This window comes from Ctenopharyngodon idella, chromosome 24 (assembly GCF_019924925.1).
Source record: "Ctenopharyngodon idella isolate HZGC_01 chromosome 24, HZGC01, whole genome shotgun sequence".
Taxonomy (NCBI): Eukaryota; Metazoa; Chordata; class Actinopteri; order Cypriniformes; family Xenocyprididae; genus Ctenopharyngodon; species Ctenopharyngodon idella.
The window spans coordinates 17869972-17895031 of NC_067243.1; the positions used below are offsets into that span (position 1 = coordinate 17869972).

General features: G+C 35.9%; 1 protein-coding gene across 10 annotated transcripts in view; it reads right to left on the reverse strand.

Moving 5' to 3' along the window:
* Nucleotides 1-25060, reverse strand: part of cadps2 (Ca++-dependent secretion activator 2) — a 160604-nt gene that overhangs the window by 95737 nt on the left and 39807 nt on the right. For all 10 annotated transcript variants that reach the window (XM_051884053.1, XM_051884052.1, XM_051884050.1 and 7 more), the window contains exon 3: nucleotides 9595-9927. In XM_051884053.1, coding sequence (XP_051740013.1) covers nucleotides 9595-9927 — 333 coding nt within the window. The remainder of the gene's footprint in view (nucleotides 1-9594; nucleotides 9928-25060) is intronic.

Consider the following 25060-nt stretch of genomic DNA (forward strand, 5'->3'; position numbering starts at 1 on the left):
GATTATTTACAAAATATTACAGGTTATATCCTACGCTGTTGACGTAGTAAACACAGTGCAGCACTTCCGGGTTCGAACTGCTTGCTTGAACAGCGTCGGCCAATAATGAGTCGCCGTTCTGACGTAAAACCCGGAAGTGCTGCACTGTGTTTACTACATCAACAGCGTAGCAGAATGACAGGGAAGAGAAGAAATTGTTGAATAAAGTTGTTATTTTTGTTTGCATTTTTGCTCACAAAATATATTCTCGTTGCTTCATAACATTAAGGTTGAACCACTGTTGAACCACTGTAGTGGATTATTTTAACAAAGTATTTACTACCTTTCTGGACCTTGAAATTGGTTATGACGTTGTTGTCTATAGGGAGGTCAGAAAGCTTTTGGATTTTATCAAATATATCTTAATTTGTGTTCCGAAGATGAACGAAGGTCTTACGGGTTTGGAACGAAATGAGGGTGAGTGATTAATGACAGAATTTTCATTTTTGGGTGAACTAACACTGTAAAATTAGTAAATGCACTGAACAATATTGCATTACTCCTTAAAAAAGTAACTAATTGTTTTACTTAGTTACTTTCTATGCAAAGTAATGCATTGTTACTTTTTCTCACTTGCAAAAAGTAACTAATTGTGTTACTTAGATACTTTCTATGCAAAGAAATGCATTGTTACTAGATTTTTTTGCTGTAAATTTAAAAGTAATGCGTTACTTTAAAAAAGTAATCTGATTATGTAACTCAAGTTACCATGTGTTGAGTTTGCTATATGTACACAATGATATATGGATAGTCATGTCACATCCCTTCATGATATATTAGGCTTTGAGTTTTTCCGTAAAAAACGTTGGGTTTTTATCAGGTTCCAGCTTGCAATTTCTGAAAATAAACATTAATCAATGTTTTGTTTCAATTATAACATAACTTGAGCACACTTTCCTTTATACCTACATTAAGCACTTATATGATAAATAATTAGCCAAGATTAAATGGTATATTATTATTACTACCAGTCATTTATTTCATTATTCTATTTTCATTTAAAAGTACAAATGTCACAGCAGCCTTACACGCTAACCGTCCCTTTGCGCCACCTGGTGGTGATTTCACGACAAATGTCACATGTCACTGGGTTATATTTAACGCTGCGGCCTCACGATGATAATAGGCATTTTGGTTGAGTACCTACTTTATCTCAACTTTTGATTACCCCAAAGTACTTACTGTACAAGCACAAATACTTGAGGGCTTTCTGTTTACAGTTAAATTCTTTGTTGCAAAGTTAAAAATAGGTAAACTCTCTAAAAATCCTTTCAGGTCCACGCAGTGTTCTGTTTCTGAAAGGAAGAACGTTTCTTGTGTGAAACGTTGCATTGACACTAAACTGATTAAATTCTAGACTGCAAAGTACTGCTAAAAATGATGCTATAGCCAATCACAACATGGAAAATTAGTCCCTTTTTAGCACATTTCAGTCTGTGTAGTACTGGATTTACTGGAGCAAAAATAATGGTGCAAATTATTGTGTCTTCATGACAAATCATGTTGGATTGAACCAAGTCACACCCTACGTATTTTTTTCATTTTCGAAAATCGGTTTCACTTGGATACACGTCAAAATATGGAAAATACAATATTTTATCACACCATTCCCAGTTTGCCACTGCTGTATTTAAACTGTTACAGTATCCAGTCAATTACACTTCATCTGTTTACTTTGTGTTATTGATCTTTGTTGTTTCTTGGATCTCCTCTGTCTTCCTCCTCTACCTCTACTCTACTCGAACACATCTGTCTTTCCCCTCAGTCTGTCACTTCTCTGCACTCATCTGCCGCTGCTTCCTAGTCCTGTTATATATCTTCCTCTTTCTTTGTGTGACACCCTCCACTTACTGACATTTCAATTGTCATGCTTCCAGTCTCTTTCAGTTTCCCTCTTTCTCTTCCCTTGGCATTCCCTCCGTAAAAGAATCTGACACCGGGTGGAGCAGCTCTCAGAGAAAATCACTTAAACGTTTAAAGCAAGACAGATCGAGCTGGAAAATCAAAATGAAAATCATGTGTTAAATAAGTGTTTGGCAGTGAAAATGATATATATGATTTATCCAAGGAAATGTAGCTTTAAGTGCATGTATATCATCATGATTGACAACATAAAACGCTGTTATATGGGTAGTTGTAAACTAAATACTTTTGGAAAGTTGACTTGTCACATGGTGCAATATGCTACATTCTAAAACAGCATTTTTCCATTTTTTTTATAAAAATGTAAAATATAAGAATAAAAATGCCATTTTAATTGAAAGACTACATTGAATATTTGTCGATTTCTTACACCACATGTCCATTTGAAATGATCTAGTGAAGACAAAGACTTTAAAAATGACCTATTTAAAAAATATATACAATTTACCTTATAAATGTATATAATTTTGAGCCTAAAATCTTGATCTTTTTTAAAAAATTCGGCATGTTATGCATGAATTACCAAAATTCAGCCTTATGAAAGAAAAACACTTCGTCCCTCTTTAAATGGACACACGTGCAAGTAACTGTGAAGGTACAAAATTAACAGCAAGCTGGTCAGTTAATGTGCAGGAGTGTAAGATAATAATCAATGAAGGAAATGGCCGAGGACGGAAAGATCCAAGAATAGCTCTCAGTGACCCCCCTCCCCCTTTTTTTCCCCATATCCTCTCATTTCTCCTTCCTTTTTTATATTTAACAGCCATCCAACATGCCATCCACATCTCATTTCAAGTTTAAAAATCCAGATGAGTCATGATGGTCGACAAGTCGATTAGTGAGATTGACTACTGAGTTCATCTAGATTTGTATGTCTTTTTTATAGTGCTTTTAAGGCAATTTCTTGGAGATGGTCTTCCCTTTGAAGCACATCAAAACAGATTTGGTAACAAAAGAGTGGTGCAGGGATTTAAAACCCAGAAGACTAATTCACCAGTGGTTCCCTTGAGATTTTCCTATGGGTTTTTACAATGAAGTTTTTACATTTATGAGTGAAATAAGGTCTGTGGTAAACATAACTTGATGATACTTGAACATATATATATATATATATATATATATATAAAATGCATTGCATTTTTACGATGACAGAGCTTCCTTAAGATTGATTAATTAAATCTGAAAATACACTGGTCTGCATACGGTATCTCTAGATTGGCCCCAGTCATTATCTCCCAGTCTGTTTGCTTTGCTCTACAGTATTCCTTGTATTTTTTACAACACCACTCATAAATTTACACTTCCTTGCCCTTTAAACACATGCGCATGAGTGATTTATCGAATGCTGAGCCACCAGCTAATGCCGAATCTAACACGCAAGCAAACAAACTTTTAAATGTCAGCTGACACGGATCCATAAAACGCACACAGGTGCGTAAATTCTTAATAAGCGTCGAGAGAGATTAGCACCAGTAGTTCAAGCCTGATTTGATTGGAACCATGCGGCAATTTCACCTCATTAGTCTACAACAATATAAAGGTACAAAAGGAGATTCAGAAAACGTACATGAGATCTGTGTGCAAGCTTTCAGAAAACTACATACTGCCTTCTGGATTGTGGATGTGCAGTTTAAAAGCAATGCTGTGCTTAATGGCAACAGATCTGACATATGCAGATGAAATGAGCCCTGCACGAAACAAACTCAGAGGCACACCATTTAAACAAAGAAAAAAAAAAATTTTTTTTTTTTGCTATTAGATCATTTTACTTCAAAGAAATGCTCTGTTCAATACAAGTTATCCTATCAAAAGAATCTGTGACATGCTGTCGATTACTACAGAAAATATTTGCAATTCTTCCCTCAGTTTGTAAAAGCATATATGAACTTGTGTTTACAATAATGAATTTACAATGGAAGTCTATGGGGCAAGACACTGCACTATTTTGATACTATTGCCACAATACTTCAACATTACATGTGTTAACATGAGGCTAGCAAGACAAAATTGCTTACTAACCTTGTCTGTCCAATTATATTGTATAACCAATGGAGTTCATCCACCTACAACAGAACGACCAAGATAGTTTCACAGCTCAAATAAAACACATTTTTTGTAGGTAACAATTAATAATATAAGCCTCTTAAAGGGGTCATGAATTGAGAAATCAACTTTTCCTTGAGCTTTTGATATAGAAAAGGTCATCGTACTATATGAATATCCTGTATTGACACCAGACCCAGTGAACGACTGATCCTAGAATGTGCCTATAGATAGGTGAAACGCCGCCTCCGCAGAAGAAATCAACGCCTACTTCATCATTGCAACATTAGCCCCGCCCACTGGCGTGTTAGTGAGATGACGAGGAGACATACAGGACTAAAAATAACATTACCATTTAAAGGATCCTAATGCTAAGAATATGGTTATTTATCAACAACAATGTGAATGTCTCAGTTGAGCATTATTTATTTGTATTCGGTACATTTCAATCGCATTTCGGTGCAGGCTTTGCAAACAGGCTTTTACAATATGGACTCGACAGTAATGCAACAACATGTAACTGTGTTAATTCTAATGCCTGATCTGATATGTAATGATTAATTTACAGTCAGATGTTCTTTGTCTATGTGCAAGTAAATCAAACCAGTGACTAAACAGCTAACTTCACGTTGTTTCTCTTATGGTGCGTTCACACCAGATGCGAATGAAGCGTTAAGCGCGAGTGATTTATATGTTAAGTCAATGCAAAGACGCGAATAGACACCCTGTGGCGCGATTCGCGCAAATGACGTGGTGCGAATAGAGCGTTTCAAGTATTTGCTGCGCGTAACGCCTGATTTGCGCGAATCGCGCAAGTTGAAAAAATCCGAACTTTGGCAAAAATTTGCGCCGCGTTAACCAATCAGGAACTTGCTCTAGTAGTGACGTGATTACGACGTAGCGAGCAGAGGCAGAAATCCGAAACAACAATGGAGGACAAAATCATCGTCGCTGTATGTGGATACCCGGAGCTGTACGATACATCTTCATACTTTTATAGAAAAATGAATAAAAAGGATCTTGTTTGGAAGAAAGTGAGTGAGGAGGTCAGACAATCTGGTAAGTTGTAAAAAACGCTCTTTACTCAATTTGAGCTATATATATATATACACAGGTGCTGGTCATATAATTAGAATATCATCAAAAAGTTAATTTTTTTATTATAAATTATTTTTAAAAATGAAACTTTCATATATTCTAGATTCCCTACATGTAAAGTAAAACATTGCAAAAGTTTTTTTTTTTTAATTTTGATGATTAGAGCGTACAGCTCATGAAAGTCCAAAATCCAGTATTTCAAAATATTAGAATATTTCCTAAGATCAATCAAAAAATGGATTTGCAAAACAGAAAAGTTCAAGTTCTTTAAAGTATGTTCTTTTGTGCACTCAATACTTGATCGGCAGGACATATTACAGCAAATGACTTGCTCCTAGCACAAATTACAGCATCAGTGAAGTGTGGCATGGAAGTGATCAGCCTGTGGCACTGCTGAGGCACTATTGAGCCTTCAGATCATCTGTATATTGTTGGATCGACTGTTTCTCATCTTTCTCTTGAAAATATCCCATAGATTCAGGTCAGGCATATTGGCTGGCCAATAAAGCACAGTAATATCATGCTCAGCAAACCACTTGGAAGTGGTTTTTGCACTGTGGGCAGGTGCTAAAGTCCTGCTGGAAAAGGAAATCAGCATCTCCATAAAGCTTGTCAGCAGATGTAAGCATAAAGTGCTCCAAAATCTCCTGGAAGATGGCTGCATTGACTCTGCACTTGATAAAACACAATGGACCAACACCAGCAGACGTCACGGCCCCCCCAAATCATTATTGACTTCAGAAACTTCACACTAGACTTCAAGCAGCTTGGATTCTGTGCCTCTCCAGTCTTCCTTCATACTCTGGGACCATGATTTCAACATGAAATGCAAAATTTACTTTTATCTGAAAAGAGGACTTTCGACCACTGTTCACTGTCCAGTTCTTTTTCTCCTTAGCCCAGGTAAGATGCTTCTGACGTTGTCTCTGGTTCAGAAGTGGCTTGGTAGTCCTTTTCCTGAAGATGTCTGAGTGTGGTGACTCTTGATGCGCTGACTCCGGCTTCATTCTACTCATTGTGAAGCTCTCCCAAGTGTTTGAATTGGCTTTACTTGACAGTATTCTCAAGCTTGCGGTCATCCCTGTTGCTTGTGCACCTTTGCCTACCCAATTTCTTCCTTCCAGTCAACTTTGCATTTAATATGCTTTGATATACACTCTGTAAACAGCCACCCCATTCAGTAATGACCTTCTGTGACTTACTCTCTTTGTGGAGGGTGTCAATGATTGTCTCCTGGACCATTGCCAAGTCAGCAGTCTTCCCCATTAGTGTGGTTTCAAAGAACAAAAGATACCTGGAATTTATACTGTAGGGATGGTCATTTAATGAAACTCAAATGTAAATATTCTAATATTTTGAGATACTGGATTTTGGACTTTCATGAGCTGTATGCTCTAATCAACAAATTTAAAAAAAAAAACTTTTGAAATGTTTTACTTTACATGTAGGGAATCTAGAATATATGAAAGTTTCATTTTTTAAAATAATTTACAATAAAAAAATGAACTTTTTCACGATATTCTAATTATATGACCAGCACCTGTGTATATATATATATATATATATATATATATATATATATATATATATATATTGAGACTACAAGCTAGCTAAAGCCGGCAAATTGAGCTTATTCGCCGTATTTTACAACTACTTTCCTGCTGACGAGTTGATGTGTTTATTCAGAGGAAGTGTGCAGAAACTAAACTAGAGCCGCCTGGCAGAAGCCCCTCTCATCATGACGCGAATTCTCGTCTGTTGTGAAGTGAATTTCACGCGCGAATGAAGCGAGTTAACTCAAAATGTTCAAGCATCCAACTATGTGCGAATAGTGCGATTTATTCGTGCAAGTCGCATCTTGTTTGAACGCCCCATAAGTAGGATGAAAATAATCTGTTATTTAAACAGTGATCAAATTATATATAGAAAGGAAAGCTGTCAAAGAACGCTCCCTTTACAATCGCTGGAGCTGTCAATCATACAGCGCAAGTTGAGTTCTGGGCTCTCACCAAAACTCCTTTTTTATTCAACAAATCTCTTAGTTACATTGCGTTTGCACTGTTAGTTATAAAGAAAGCATTGGTTAGTGTGCAGAAATTGAGTTGCAATGACGATATCATGGCTTTCATGCGCTCAACAACATGTCTGTGATTGGCTACAATCTTCATCACTGCAACCTTTCATGCCACGATCTAAATATAATGCCAAAGATCTAAATGCAATTCAACACTTTTCACGATTAGTTAACCTTGACAGCTGTAATAGTAAAACCGTGCTAAGTTTTTGAGAGAGTAAACCTTAGCTATTTTATATGCAAAGATGTTAGCCAATCACAGCAGAGGGCGTTTACACTGAAGTCTCACAGCAGACACGCCCCTTAAAACAGAGCGTTCAAATAAGAGGGCTAAAATCAGGGTAGAAAAAAATGCCTTTTATTTCTAACAATTTTTGATGTAAAAAGCATACTAACATTATAAGTGCACCCCAGGAAACATTATAAAACAATAAAACAACTCAGTTCTTGACCCCTTTAACAAAAACATGCACTGCATATTTCAGCTTTTAATCCTTTCAGAACACATGATGCCCTATAGACTTTCATTGTAAGTGTTACTGTAAATGTGATCTTTGCTTGTTTTTTTACAAATGAGGGATGAAATTATTTGTATTATGACTTGTATTGAACCCAGAACAGTATCTTGATATGTAGGAGAACAGCTAGAGTTGTAGAAATACGATAACAGCAAAATAAATAAATATATTTAAATAAAAAATACATCTAGATAAATAGATGTAAATAAATACATATAAATAAATTAAATAAATGTAAATAATAAATAAACAAACAAACTCTAAGATAATTAGAAAATGACATATTAAGCATAATATGCAGTCCCCTGCTTTTACCCAACCATAAGATCTCAGTTAGATGCCAAAAGTGCCATTTAATGTTGGGCTCAACCCGCCTAATTGCACTGATCTGCTAACTGCAATTGCGATGAAAAGGGATGTCCGTGAAGACCACCCACCACATCTCTTTTACTCCTCCTGTCCCCTGGGGAAAGGCTAGTGAAAGATAACAGGAGGGCAAGCCAGTTGGACCATTTTCTATCAACCCCTGACCTTTCTGGGATGTTTTCAAAGCGGCTGATGATGGGATAAAGCCACCTGTGCTCAGGTGATTATGGTAAAGGGCAAAGGATTAAAGGCACTAAACTGCTTACTGTGATTAGGAAAAACAATCAACACAACATGTAATTGTAAAAAGTCAATCCAAAAGAAAAGCGTTTTGTCCTGGGTTGTTTGTCATTTGTAAGCCGTTAAGTATGACTTATGGCATACAAATTGCAGGGACAATTAGTAGACCAATGAGAAATTTGCTCTAAACTACAAAGTACTGTTTTTTTTCCAGAATATAAGTCAAGTTTTTTATCATCTGAAAGTTGCTGTGACTTGTATTCCAAAGTGACATTTGGATTTGTGCCTAATAAGAAAGATGCGCAAGTATGTTTATTAGTATTAGTTTTATTTACTGGTATTTTACATTATTCCGAATGTAATAATAAAATGTGACTTATACACTGATGCAACTTATGTGTGTTTTCTTCTCTCAACAATGCAATTTTGACCCGGTGTAACTTAGCATAGTTAGGTCCGGCTTATTTTCTCGCAAAATAAGGTACTGTAGTTGTGCAGATTTTCCTCAAAAATCAGCAGAATGCTATAACTACACAATCTTTTATTCAATATTAAGGCTATCTTGCACCTTAAATCAATAATGTATGATGTGCAACTCACATCCATTTATGGAAAAAAGGGATTATACACTAAAAAAAATATAAATGTTCCTCAAACAAAAAGCAGAAAAAGACTTCAATCAATGTTAATCTGCTTTGAAAACGCACAGCATTTTTTCATGAGATGTTTATTTATAAGAAGGATTGTGAAAATCAAACACAACTGATAATTATGACTGGTTTTCTTTCAAAAATGTTTTGAATTGTGGTGTCAGACATTTTTAAAAGCCACAGAGATGAAGCTGTCATGGCCAAACCCCCAGACAATTGATAAAAGCATTCAGAGTAGTCAAACTCTGCCATATGTGGTCTAAGAAAAAGTAAAAAAAAAAAAAAAAAAAAGTCTCTAGAAAATACATGTAAATTTAAGTTGAATTTCATTTATTTTCTTCATTTTCAAATGTTAAACCATCAAACTTTTATTTTGACAGAAAACCGCAGGGAGAAGCTTCTCTTCTGTTGACAAGAACTTCCCATTACAAGTTTGGGAAGTTGGTTGGTTGGCCTTTCCGAATGCACGTTAAAACTTTGCAGAGAGCAGATGCAGAGATCCTTTGCGATTTAATAATTGCACTAAGCCATATCACGGTTTTGCTGTTATTTCAGTTTATCGTGAAGCCCTACATTATACCATCCAGTACTTTCGAAAAGAGAAAAAAACCTTACAGACCCTTAAAACTCAGCTACTACTGACCTGCAGGGCATTGTAGAGCAGCTGATGTTCAAACTTCTTGATTCCCAGGATCTGCTGAAACATCTCATAAAGCTGCTCCTTGCTGAGGATGAGCTCGGACACAGCGCTGAAGGGCATGCGTCCCTGTGGCCGCCGCTGGTCCTCTTCTCCTTTGTAGATGGCGTCGTATTTGGTGATCCAGGAGCTGAGGACAGTCTCTTTGCTCAAGCCGTCGATCTCGGGCAGGCTGCGCACACGACGCTCGATGTTCTTCTTGAAGACATCGCGGAAGTCACTGGAAGAACAGCCTCCGCTCTGGACCATGCGGGCCACTCGCTCGCTCTTCAGAAAGCCCTGTCAGAAGAAACGGACAGGCTCAATCTGTCTGTACATTATGATGAACATTGGAAAGTTTTTCATATCAAGAATTACTAAGAGATACTTTGATACACTGAAGTACTGAGAATACTGGGTCAATGACATGACACCCATTCATTCAAAAATACATTATAAATTCAGTTCACACATAAAATTAATGCACTTGAATAAACCTCTTATATAAAGAAAAATGTTTATAATTTCTGAATTAAAATAATTTTTTTGTGATACAACTGTCCTGATATCAAAATGAAGGAAAAAACTCAAAATAATTATTTTTAAAAATATATTTTTCAAAAATATTTTTAACCCTTAATATTTGCATATTTTTTATTATTATTTGTGCTGTCAAATGATTAATCGAAATTAATCACATCCAAAATAAAAGTCTGTGTTTACATAATATATGTGTGTGTACTGTGTATATTTATTATGTATATGGGTCAATGATGTGACGGGTCTTTTTTTTTTTTTTTTTTGTCCAAAGATATGACATCCAAAGTATGTAAGGTAGTACAACTAGATCTTTTTTATTGAATCCAAAAAGTTTTAATTATATTTTGCTACATATAAAGGTATTTTAAAAATTTTGAAGTGTCAAAACGTCATTCAGTTTAACCATCCAAAGGCCAATACAGCCATTTCATTTGTGATTAAAATATCTTAAAACGTAATAAATGTATATATTTTTTATTCTGGCATGATTTTATAACATCATATATCAACATAGTGCAAAATGGTATTAAAATTATGTGTAGAAGTCGTCGCTTTGTTATGAGAAAGAATGTCCGGAAAAATGAATTTCATTGATGTCATTCGGAGTAACCAATATAAAGGGACCATTTTTGATCAAGTCATGCGGTCAATATCATGTGACAGGATGTGACATCATTCAGACACCTGCAAAGGACCACATGCTCATGAAGCAAAGTAACTAACTCTCTTTTAACTATTTGAAAAATTCATGTTTTCACTTGCTCATACGCATGTCCCGAAACATCAGGTCATTCGGTACAATCGCTATAAAACATGGAAAATGATAAAATATTTAAAAAACTTGTACTAAATATAAAATGTTTGATTGTCCTTTTGGCTGGCTAGATATCAGCCTGTTAGGATTGTTAGAAAATATCGTCATTCGGTATAACCAAAAGTGTCATTCGGTAAAACCGAAATTTTGGTTAAACCGAATTACTTTTTTAGTGACAAATTTTGTCCATATTGTAAACGATGACAAAAACAGTGTTAATTGATTATAAAAAACTAAAATCTCATTGTAAACACTTAATAAAACTTCAAAATTATTTATATCCTTATATTAATTATAAAACCTTACTCGTCAATGACCCATATACGTATAAACACACACATGCATGTATATAAAAAAATCTATTATTAAATATATTTATGTATAAAATATTTATTTTTCATATAACAAATTATATATAAATATAAACATGTATACATGTATATATTTAAGAAATACTCATGTATATGTGTGTTTATATATACATAATAAATATACACAGTACACACACATTATGTGTAAACAAACTTTTATGTTGGATGTGATTAATCGTTTGATAGCGCTAATTATTATTATTTCTTAGTAAAATGACTAGTCAGTATGTCAGGGTCAATAAGTCTTTTAAAATTCTAGTAAATTTGAACTTTTTATGATATTGCACTGTTGATTAAAAAATGTAACTCCCCAAAAATGTAAGTTTAAAGATGAATAATGCTGGGAATTATACACATACACCTCTTACACTTCAGATGCTGTACATACCAATGCGAATACAAAATGTAGCCTAAGTTTGTAAGAATTTGGCACGTGTTCTACACAAGTATTATTTTTAAATATCCTTTGCTTTATCTTATTATAACGGCCTCAACAGTAGGGTTTTGTAAATTCATGCCCTAAATTCAGGTTCCTAAACGGCTACAGCACCTTTAATACAGATTACATACTGGTTTCCATAAATTTGTCTTTATAAACACATTACAGACACAAGGAACAAGCCAAAATTCAATTAAATCCTCAAAGCAGTCGAGCAGTGTAGTTTTAGAAAACACAATGATTCATAAGAGAGAGGAAAGGCTCCACTGAGAGAATGGCAAATCAGCACAGAAGACCATGAAAACACTTCACCACTTTTCAGTAATTTCATTTTTTTATATTTGGTGACCATGTCTGGGGGAAACCAAAGTTGGTGAGGCGCGACAGAAGCAGCAGATGGAGACGAATCGCAGCTCCTAACCGCGAGTAATGGAGCAGAACAAAGACACTTCAGCTGCCTCGTCTCAAGGAGGCGGGGGAATATATCTGTGTCGAAACTGCCGTGATCTGGTAAGACGACAGAGATCGGTGCGCAACAGGAGGCAACCCGGGAAATTCCAGTCAAACTGCTTTTACTTGGACACCTGTAGAGATTACACTGTTTTTTATTGAGATTTGAGGAAAGTGTTCATTTAGGTCCATTTGACATAAGCGCCTCAAAGTGCTTACTGTACCTTAAGAATCAAATGGGTTACATGCAATACAAAAATATACAGATCAACTTGTCAAACACAATACAAGAAGGACATGAGAGAAAATTTCCTTCTTAGAAATTTAAAACGTACCTACTTGTTTGTCCGTGAATAGTTCATTGGTTCCATTAAAAAGCCCATTCAAACGGTGGCAAAAAACAACCATATTGGATATCTTGCAGTGCTTTTTAGTACCTGAATGAGTCAGTGAGCAAGTGGCTTACTTTCCTGTAGAGAAAATTAATAGTTTCCTCCTGCCTCAAAAAGGACATGCAGGTGAAGTGACAGACAGGCAGGCATGCTGGGAGGACACTGCCTGCTCATTTCCTCTGTGCCATTTAGAAATTGAATTTAGGAAAATTGTTCTCATGCAACCAGACAATTCAGTTTTTTTTTAAACTAATCTCTCTAGGCCTTATGTTATAAAGTCATTACCCATCAGAGTCCAGTTATGTGTTAATTTATGCAATTATCCCTGCATTTATTTTTTGCATTAAGCTTTTTTCTCACTTTTTCCTACAGTGCTACCTAAAACTATAAAAGTGGTCAAAGAAAATGTGTCAGATTTATTGGCCAAAATGCAAGACACTTTGTGTTATATATCATAACACACAGAATATGTGAAGAGTCAGCACTAAAGAAGAGGCACTATGTGCTATTTTACATTATTTTCATTATCTTCGTTATTTTATAAATGGATTTTTAAATCGGATAGTTCTGGTTCTGGCTTATGCTAAAATACACAATACAGTAACAATACATGTGAGGAACCATGGCACATAAAAAAAGAGAGCGGCATTCAAAAATAAAATGAAGGAAATTATTAAATTCAAATATAGAAACAAGGACAAATAAATAGCATTTAAAAATGGTTTCATTCAAGCTTAGTTACATGTAGGGTTGCGTATCGAGAACAAGTTCCATTTTAGAACCATTTCAAAATTTCCAAGAACAGTGGATTTGATGAGACGTGTGCATTTCAATTCCACTAGAAGACGCGAAAGAGAACTCAATTCGGCACTCGCATGCTGTTTTTGGTGCTGCAGACACATTCAAAGGGAATGTACCCTCCTTTCATACACCAATACTGAACTGAGTTCATTTTTGTGCCTTCTTGCTCTTAAACGGACAAATGCACATTAAAATTGTATCAGAATATCCTTGTAAACAGTCAGTTTTGTCTTAAGCGAATGTAAACAGTTGAGAAAGAAAATGCATGTGTAACAGTATACTGGATCCATCCATAAGCCCTTAAAGTGACAGCAGCCTAATAAACTGTCTGTGTCATTAATGTTAATCAAACAACAAAAGAGAAAATCACTCATTGATCTTGACTGAATAACTTTTGTAGATTTGATAAGGATTGATCTATTTTTTATTTAAAAAAAAATGAACTATGCAGTGTTTTTGTACATTTGATTTGAACTTTGTTCAGTTGTATTTATTTGTGGTATTGCTAATTTGTTTATTTGTTCTTATTTTATTACTGACTGTTTACTTGTTTAAAATATATATTAGTATTCAAATTACGAAAAAAAACGGAATTGGCGTCGCGTCAGTTAAGCTTTTTACATAGTTTTACACTTTCTTCGTAAGTAAAATACGGAAGGCGGTCTGGCAGAAGCTAGATATTTTACTTCATAACTTGTTAAATATGGATTTTTTTTTTTTTTTTTTTACACAAACGCATCGCTTTGCTTCAGAAGGCCTTTATTAACCCGTGTGGAGTACGTTTATGATGGATGGATGTGGATGGAAGCACTTTCTTCAGCTCATACTTGTTGATCCCGTTTACAGCCATTATAAAGCTCGGATGCATCAGGATATTTATTGAAATATCTCTGATTGTTTTCATCAGAAAGAAGAAAGTCATATACACCTAGGATGGCTTGAGAGTAAAGCTTGGGCTAATTATATTATATTATATTATATTATATATTATATATATATATATATATATATATATATATATACATACACACACATACACATATTATATATATATATATATATAATATGTGTATGTGTGTATATATATATATATATATATATATATATATATATATATATATATATATATAGATATATATAATAAAGTAACACAATCATAACATAACATAATTAATAATTTTTAAATTGCATTTAAAAAAAATATTTGCCAATTTCTTTGAGTAAAAAAAAAAAAAAAAAAAAAAAAAAAAAGATTTTTAACTTGAGTTAAACTTTTGATCGTCAATTTATGGAGTGATTTATCGTTTATTGTTTTTTTTTTATTTATTTTTTTATTTTTTTTCCCAGAATCTTAAACATGACTAGCTATTTATTTGCCTATTTGGAAAGTGTTTATATATATATATATATATATATATATATACACACACATACATATATATTATATATATATATATATATATATATATATATATATATATATTGAATCCTAAATAGACATGATGAATTTGCTTAAGACAATGTTTCAATTATTTTTAATGTTAAGCGTAATATTTATTATTTTTATATATTTTATTTGAATATTTATTTAATATTTTTATATTAAATATTCTTATTTTGTACCATTTATTAAAGCAATTAGGAAATCAAAGCAGTGCAAGTTCACTTGCTTCATTAACATTGAGAATGATACCCATTAAATTCCCTATTCACTGTTTTGCATGGGAAAATAAATGATAAATTCATGTTGACAGGCGAAACCTTAAAAAAAAAAGAAGAAAAAAAAAAAAGGATTTGGTGCTACTTTAAATGCAGAAAATCTAGACAGCAAACTGTATTTCAGAGGGTGCATCTGTCCAAACCGTACCACACCACTATTTTCTGTCAATATATAATATACGCCTCTGCAGACAGTTGCAATTACACAATGATGTCCAATGCCTCCATTTTGTGGTGGTGAAAATGTCAAACATTATTACTAATGAATCGGCCACCAAGGGATTTCCTCTCTCCCTGCTGCTTGACTTAATTGGTGGTTTAAAATCTCATTCAATTATTTATAACCAACGGTGTGCAGAGCTGTGCTCCGTCTGCAGTGAAGAGATTAATAAGATACAGAGCCATTTGTGTAATTAAAGCTAATATGAGGAATTAATCCTAGCAGAAGAATGAAGGAGAAAGTCGTAAGAAAGATCGTAGATTAGCACAGGAATAATGGCCGAGCTGCCTCGCTAACAGCAGGGAGCAGGTTATGAAGGAAGACTTAGAGATTATATTGGTGTATTTGACTTCATAGGGGGCGGCGTGTCTGCCATAAACGTGAGGAGGGGAGAGATTACGAGTGTGTGAGAGCGAGGAGGCTGGAGGGTGATGATTAATTTAAAGAAAAGGTTTAGCGATGACAAACATTTTCATTTTTGAGAGGTAATTTAACAGGTGTTTTATTAACATTTATTTGAAGCTTTGAACCTCATGTTTATTCTCACAATACTGCTCTGTTTCAAAACCTAGAGAAAACCTATGATTCTCTCTACCTAGAGAGCATCATACACGTCATGAGGGGTTTTCCAAAAGGTAGGCAGCAACCTTATCGACAACTTTAAAGCATTATTATTTACAACCCGAACTCTGGAAAAGTTGGTAAGTTTTTTAAATTTGAATAAAATGAAAACTAAAAGACTTTTAAAATCACATGAGCCAATATTTTATTCACAGTAGAACATAGATAACATAAATGTTTAAATGGAGAAATTTTACAATTTTATGCACAAAATGAGCTCATTTCAAATTTGATGCCTGCTACAGGTCTCAGAATAGTTGGGATGGGGGCATGTTTACCATGGTGTAGCATCTCCTCTTCTTTTCAAAACAGTTTGAAGACGTCTGGGCATCGAGATTATGAGTTTCTGGAGTTTTGGTGTTGGAATTTGGTCCCATTCTTGCCTGATATAGATTTCCAGCTGCTGAAGAGTTCGTGGTCATCTTTGACGTATTTTTAGTTTAATGTTGCACCAAATGTTTTCTATAGGTGAAAGATCTGGACTGCAGGCAGGCCAATTCAACACCCGGACTCTTCTACGACAAAGCCATGCTGTTGTAATAGCTGCAGTATGTGGTTTTGCATTGTCCTGCTGAAATACACAAGGCCTTCCCTGAAATAGACGTCATCTGGAGGGGAGTATATGTTGCTCTAAAACCATTATATACCTTTCAGCATTTATAGTGCCTTCCAAAACATGCAAGTTGCCCATACCGTATGCACTTATGCACCCCGATACCATCAGAGATGCTGGCTTTTGAACTGAACGCTGATAACACACTGGAAGGTCTCCCTCCTCTTTAGCCCGGAGGACACAGCGTCCGTGATTTCCAACAAGAATGTCAAATTTGGACACAGGACACGACGGCGCTTTTGGACCATGTTCACATATGGCTTCCATTTTGCATGATAGAGCTTTAGTTGGCATCTACAGATGGCACGGCGGATTGTGTTTACCGACAGTGGTTACTGGAAGTATTCCTGGGCCCATTTAGTAATGTCATTGACACAATCATGCCGATGAGTGATGCAGTGTCGTCTGAGGGCCCGATGACCATGGGCATCCAAAAAAGGTCTTCAGCCTTCTCCCTTACGCACAGAGATTTCTCCAGTTTCTCTGAATCTTTTGATGATGTTATGCACTGTAGATGATGAGATTTGCAAAGCCTCTGCAATTTGACGTTGAGGAACATTGTTTTCCACAAGCTTTTTACGCACTCTTTCACAAATTGGAGAGCCTCTGCCCATCTTTACTTCTGAGAGACTCTGCCTCTCTAAGACATCCCTTTTATTGCTAATCAATCATTGCTAGATGTTCTCCCAGCTAAATCTTTTCAAAATTTCTTGATTTTTCAGCCATTTGTTGCCCCTGTCCCAACTTTTTTGAGACCTGTAGCAGGCATCAAATTTGAAATGAGCTCATTTAGTGGATAAAAGTGTAAAATTTCTCAGTTTAAACATTTGTTATGTTATCTATGTTCTATTGTGAATAAAATATTGGCTCATGTGATTTGAAAGTCTTTTAGTTTTCATTTTATTCAAATTTAAAAAACGTCCCAACTTTTCCGGAATTTGGGCTGTACTCATCCTTATGTAGTTCCAAACTAGTATGGCTTTCATTGTTCTGTGAAACACAAAAGATGATATTTTGAAGGCTGTTTTAACTGTTCTTGTCTATACAATGAAAACAGCACTGGATCCCATTGACTTTCAAATACTGAGCTGGCGTTCTGACGTAGAACCTGGAAGCGCTGGACGTAAACAGCGTAGGAGAATGACAAGGAAGAGAAGAAATTGTTGAATGAAGTCATTTTTGTTCTGTTTTTGCACACAAAAAGTATTGTCGTCGCTTCATAAAATTAAGTTTGAACCACCGTAGTCACGTGGACTATTTTAACGATTTCTTTACTACCTTTCTAGGCCTTGAATGTGGTAATTAAATTGCTGTCTATGGATGAACAGAAAGCTCTTGGATTTTATCAAAAATATCTTCATTTGTGTTCCGAAGATGAACGAAGGTTTTATGGGTTTGGAACAACTTGATGGTGAGTAATTAATGACTGAAGGGTGAACTAACCCTTTAATAGAGCGTTTCAAGTCAATCACTTACGAGGTTCCTCCATCTATACATGCAGTAGACAGTAAGGCTGCTCACTAGATTTTAGAAATGATCTTATGTAACAGTCTTGATCTCAACCAGAGGACACGAATGACTAACGCAACCCTCTCTCGTGCCAAAATACAAATGTATAAAGTACAATTTGAAGTGTGTACAAAGTGTAAACCAGTTTGTTTGGTATCAAATTTGAACAAATATCATTTAAAGCAAAACTAAGCTTGAGGTTTGTGATTCAATACTGATATATAGATTCTTCAGTGGTCAAAAGTTAAAGATTGTTTATAAATCTCTCATAAGGTCTGGAAAGATTGTGTGTGGCGGACCATATTATAAGCTTCCTCATGAATAAAACATACCTGCTATCCGCACATTAAAAACATTTAAATCTTCTCTCTGGCTTTCTCACCCCCTTTTATGAAATCTAGATGGAGTGACTCGATCAACAATTATAGGACGGCTCATTGCTCAAGAGCCTGAGAAAATGAGTGCGAAACTGAAGACGCCTTTAGAGTCGCTCATCATGAGACTTTTTCAGCGCACTGTTTCAAGCCTTTTGTTTGAATTCTTGAACAATAAGCAATTTCCTTACATGTGTATTTACATGAATATGAATGTTGAGTCACATCTCCCACTGGCAAAAAACCTGCTCCATTTATATCTCTATTGTGTTTGTCCCTTTTCACAAATGCGCTCAAGCGTTTCCTCTTATCGGGTTTCATGTGAACTCAAGCTCTGCCCTCAGACTCGCTCCTGGCAGTCCGATTACTCACATCTGAATGGAAATCTGTGTTGCTTTTCCATTCTCAATCGTACCCCGAGAAAAAAAAAAAATGATGGGGGAAATCACCTCAAACCTGACGAAGTGATGTTTTGTACCCAATTCAAAACTGTTGATGCCGTTTCGAAGACTTATGGTGCAAGTTTCCATTGGCAACAGAAACGGGACCTACTGACAAACTGCTTGGCAAGACACAATACCACTCTGTAAAGTTTCTAGGAGAAAAAGCAGAGAAACAAGAGACCAAATGAGAGCGACTGGAAGTAATGAGCAGTACAGGATCATGCCTGGACACACGACCAGTCAGTCAGCTCTATAATTGGCTTTTCTCTAGTAAAACCCCATCATACTAATCAGACCTACTGTACATTGAGTTTTGGAGTGTTTTGTGACAATGAATACAAAGAAACTGGTGAAGTAATGTATGAGACTAGAGCCAAAAAGAGAAAGACAGAAAAGTAGGGGGTGTAGGAAGCTTTTCATGAGTTTTGAAGGAAAACAAAGTAAAAAAGTGATGTAAATGTACGAATGAACGTCAGAAAGAATTGGGATTGAGAGAAAGAAGGAAAGAAAGAAAGAGGGCAATAAAAACTTTACTTATGGCTCTGACAGCCTTCAAAGTCTGCGCCTGCAGCTATTCTGTTTGCAATGCTGTCACACAGTAATCCAATTGAGAACCTCTGGGTGGTAAACACATGGGAAAAGAGAGAAAAACAAATGTGAGGTAGAGAGAGAATGTGGAGGGGCCAAAGGAACAAAAATTATGACAACCTTGGGCTGAATGTGTACAGAAATGATTCTGCCCTGGCTAAAGGGCAAACAACTTGCAACAAAACAAACACACTGGGACTCTGTCTATTGTCTTGTTTGTTTGTGTTAGGAACATGTTTAAGGGCAAAGCCTTGTTGATTCCTCAAGATACCCTGTAAGACCATGATGAAAAAGTCAGAAGCAGAGGGACTGGTCAAAATGTAAGGTGCAAAACTCAAACACCATGATAAATCAACCACAGATATGCTTTATTTTGGTGAGGTTGCACAAAATCTTTTCGATCCTGCATCCCAAAACGATTTCATTAGCTGAAGGAACTTTTTGGGGGGAATTCTGTTCACTGCCTTGCTAGAAATCCTACAATTTCACAGTCAACATGAAATGGTTTTCGCAACAGGTTCAGTTTAGTCACGCGGATTTGCTGCGTTGACCAAAAGAAAGCTGCTTGGTTTGAAATGAACTTCAGTGTGAGTTGTGCCTCATACCTGCCTACACGACTGACAACAGACAATGGACCTTTTTTGTCCACAAAATTTTGTAAAAAAAAAATGTCACAAATTCGAAACATAATTTGAGATATTTTTGATAAAATCCAAGAGGTTTTTTTTTTATCCTCAATAGACAACAGTTTAACCACCACTTTCAAGGTCCATAAAGAGCAGTGGTTCAACATTAATTTTATGAAGCAATGAGAATACTTTGTGCGCAAAAACAAAACAAAAATAACGACTTTATTCAACAATATCTTCTCTTCTATGTCATTCTTCACGCTGTTTATGTTCAGCGTTTCCAGGTTCTACGTCAGAACGCCGACTCCGCGGCAGACAAGCACTTATTGACTCCCCAATATATGAAAAAGTAGGAAAAGTCTTATGAAAAACAAAAACTTCTTCAAATTGTGACTGAATGGACTTCTTGCACTAAGCCTCATGACTCACATCTGGTTTGAAATATTACGGCTCAGTTGTTTCCGGTTATATATACGCTTTCAATGCGTCGTTATCACATAGCTAACTAAACCCCTCTTAAAATGTCCTCAGGATGATTTTAAATTCCAGACATAATCAGAGACAGGAGAAGAGATATTCTAATGATTACCGTATACAGACCTTTTTAAACTCAACGGAACTTTAACATGTGCCGTGATTCTTTCACCACAGGGTGTCAGTGCACTACTAGTGATCGCAACGCTGCAATATAAGACGTGATGAATAAGATCAGAATAAACATAATATTTTAGTCACTATTCTGTGCCATTTTTTACTGACAATCATTTGTATGTAATTCACACATTTATGCCAAAAATCCTAATATTCAAAGTAGTTGCGCTGTCATTGCGTTATTCTTTAAGATTAATTAAATATTTAACATCGTTAAGGCAGTTATCACATTCAACTATTTCAAACACTGGAATAAAAGCACTAATGCAAGCAATAGGCTACTGCTCGTACGAAAATTAACCATAGTTAATACACTTACCATAGTAAAACCATGCGCTTTCTTAAGGGTGTTTATCAGTCAAATTCATTTAAATGTAATTTTAACAGGTATGAAATATGTTGACTAAGAGAAAAACACTGCTAATGAGAAGACAAGCACTTGACGGCGGAAGGTTAGAAGGGGAATATATTTATTTATTATTCAGAATGCGCATTTGGAAAGGAAATATATTAATAAATATTTCAGCAGGTTGAAGATAATTAATGTTAATGCAGAGAATATGATTAATTGTTTAAAAAACATTTGGCAGCCCTAAAACGTAGTAAAAATCTGCGTTTTCATGAGAAGCTCTCTGTATATAAGTGCGCTGAACGCTGACCAGAATAAGTAGAACGTGGAAGTAGTTGTGCAAGTAGTCCATTACACAGAAAGCAGGTAAAGAAAGCAGTATGGTACATTTAAGAGTAGAATATTACATTTTTCCCCTATTAAAATGTTCTTGCATGTTTCTGTTAACCCTTTCAAGCGTGAGTTTAAAATATTCTAGCTGACCCCCCAGAGTTAGATTTTTTTAAGGCGACCGTTATTTTAGAACGTTGCGACGCGTCATGCGTCACACGTAACACACCACAGCCACAATAACACTTGTATCGCTATTATTTTGTTTTCCTTTTTTATTTAAAATATTCACAAACTTGCTTGCCATGTCATCAACTATCTGATATTCCGATTCTCAAATATGTGTGAGTGTGTTTTGTCGTTTAAAAACCTTTATAAATTATCTTTATCTTGATCTATAACGCGAGATCCGCCATCTTAGTTTGTGTCGCAGTTCACAGTCCTGTCAGTCGGATTTACAGCACGTAAATTCATCCGTTTCTTCCGAAATACATGCGTGGCTGGTGAACTGGAAGAAAAATAGAGTAAACTTTATAGTTACTTAGGCCCACTATGTGTGTGTGATATGAATAAATGTCGGCAAATTATTTTTGAATGGATTGTTATTGCTGCTTCCACTGATGTCTGACATCAGTGTGTATTTTATAAACTCTAAATGTATTATTTTACTGGTGCTTATGTGTATTTAAATGTCTGAAACCTTAAAAAAAATATTATGTGGCTGAAAACACTGCATAGTTGTGATATATGACAAGCGCTGAGCGCATCCGTCTCGCAGCCAAAGCGCGAAAACACAGTTTGCTTCTGGCAGTTATGGGATTTAGAACATTCAGCGACGTCACATATGTGGGACCGTACGCCCAGGGGCACAGAAATACAAATCCCATATGTGGGACCGTACTGCTCAAAAGGTTAATATTCTCAATTTAAGCTCAGTGCTTTACTGTCAACATGTAATATTATTAGTAACTGCACTTATTAATGCAAAACAATAGTAATATGATTAAATTACCTTTATGCTTTAAAAAAAAAAATCCACCTTTTGTAGAACTTAGTTGCACCAGCATCACTGCTCTCAAATGTAGTCTGGAGCCCTGGCTAACAATGAATAATACTTAAATAATAATTTTAAAATTAAGATTAATCTAGATAAATTAAAAGAATGCACAAAATGTTCATTGGCAGCTCTGGTATGTTACCTAATACATTAACAAATTGAACAAATTGAACCTTATTGTAAAGTGTAACCTATAATTCAATTTAAAAACCAGACTAATATTATACATCACTATCCTCATTAAAGTGGTGTTTAATTATGAACGCATTTGTGTGGTGGATTATATGTTGGAGTCCAAGGGGTACAGGATTTTTGCACGACACAAGCATGAAAAATTACAGACCACTGTGCCACATTACACAATCAGCCATCCATAAAGTGGGGCTTATTTTATCATAACAACTTATAACTACTGGTTATGGCCTGCAGACGACGCAGACAGCCAGTCTATACGGCAAGAGGGCTGACTTCATTACCTAATCACCACAATACAGCAAATCCTACAGCCTCTCAACACTAATTTCCTGCCCTGTCTGCCCTCGCCGAGCAAGGCTGAAATCATTTTCATAAACAGCATCGAGAAAATAAGTGATCTAACCTGCGGGGACCCGAATACAGCTTTCGCTCGGCATGATTGGCTATTTTTTTTCCATAACAAAAGAGGGAGGTTGAAGGTTGAGCTTGTGGAGGCATATTATTACTGTTGGCGGTGGGCTCTGAAGTGGACATGTTAGCCTGGAAGACCCAAAAGGCATAAAATAAAATGCACAGTGAACTAAAGAGACCTCTATTCTTTGAAGAAGTGTTCAAATTTATTTGATAGAATTTCTTTTTTCAAGGCCATGGTGATTCTAAGTTCAGTGTTTAATTGATGTGATTACCATGTCCAATTTAAATTTAAATCACAGCTTCAGGAGTGAAATTAGAGAAAATGCAATTAACCAAACTATTTAGGAATGCCAATTAAACACTGCTGGGGCGCCTGAAGAATATGGGAGTCTTAACTTATGCAAAACTGCACAACTCTCTGTAAAGTGAAAGTAAAAGGTCATATGGTGAGTAATGCACCCCAGGATCGATTTGATTCTCACCCCTGTATCCATATCTGGCTGCCAGTTTCTCCCCCAGTTTGTCCTGACCTTTTGGATATTCTTTTAATTCCACAATGGATTTCTCATCGCACAAAGCTGCAGAGGATGCAGTGAAATGTTTTGGTGTGTATTCCTCTTTACCTCCAGCGTGTAGATGTCCACTATATAGTCACAAATCAGCTAGTTCACAGTCCGTCTGCTGAACTGCTAGATACAAAACTGGAAAGCACTTTTACGACCTGGCAAGCTCAAATCTGATTGGCTGATATATATTTTTTTTAAAGTTCTGAGGCATCTAGAACAGTGAACCACCACTAAACAGCCTGTAAAATCAAAACAAACCATGACTGACCTTTTTACATGTAGGTCAGGTGGCTTTTCATGTCTAAGTAGGTGCTTCTAGGCCAGAATAAGCTGCAATGTGGACCGGACTTTAGTTTAGTCAAAGGTCTGACTATTGTCAGAGCAATACCCTTGTAGGCAGTGTTCTAACATATGGGGCCAGATTTACTAACAGCTTGCGTCAAACCCTCTTTTGGCATACTGTCGGGATTTACTAAAGACATGCAGTGCAAAATTAGCGCTGAAAAGGCATGTTTTTGTGGCTGACCTTAATGCATATGCATTTGTAAGAGTTTCCTTTTCAGACGCAAAATTTATGGGAGGAGAGTATTTAAATGAATCACGCAATGTGATTTACTAATGTTTGCGCTAGTAAATTTACTGGTATTTGCGCCATTATTTAACGCCCCAAAAAAGAATGTCTTAACCTATTTTGCGACATGGCTACAATTGTTGCTGCTAGGAGGAGACACTGCAGAGAACAGAGAGCGCATGGTAGAAGGGAGAAAATATTTTCCTCGTATTAATTTCTTTGGAATGCCAGAGGAAGACATTATCCGAACATATCGTTGGCCTATAAATATGTGTGTACGTGTTTGTCAGATTACATGTAACAGTTGCACCTGTGTCGGCCCGCACCTGATGAGTATCAGTTCTGCTTATTTGTGACCCAATGCTAATTTTCACTGCTCTTGTTAGATTGCAGTGGTCATTATGTAAATGATTTGACTGTGTCTGTCTTCTTTAATTTGTGCGTCAGCAGATCACGCACAAAACTTGCCACTCCCATCGGCGCATTTGTGGAATTGCGCTCTCACGCTAATTTGCCCCGTTTAGTAAATCTGGCCCATGGTGTTGGCTCAGGCAAGCCGAGTTCAAGTCCCGGCTCGTGGTCCTTTGCCGGTCCTGTTGCCCTCTGTCTCCTTCCTGTTGTCTTATCTACACTGTCCAATCTCTGTCATTAATTACTCACCCTCATGCCGTTCTACACCCGTAAGACCTTCGTTCATCTTCAGAACACAAATTAAGATATTTTTGATGAAATCCGATGGCTCAGTGAGGCCTGCATTGCCAGCAAGATAATTAACAC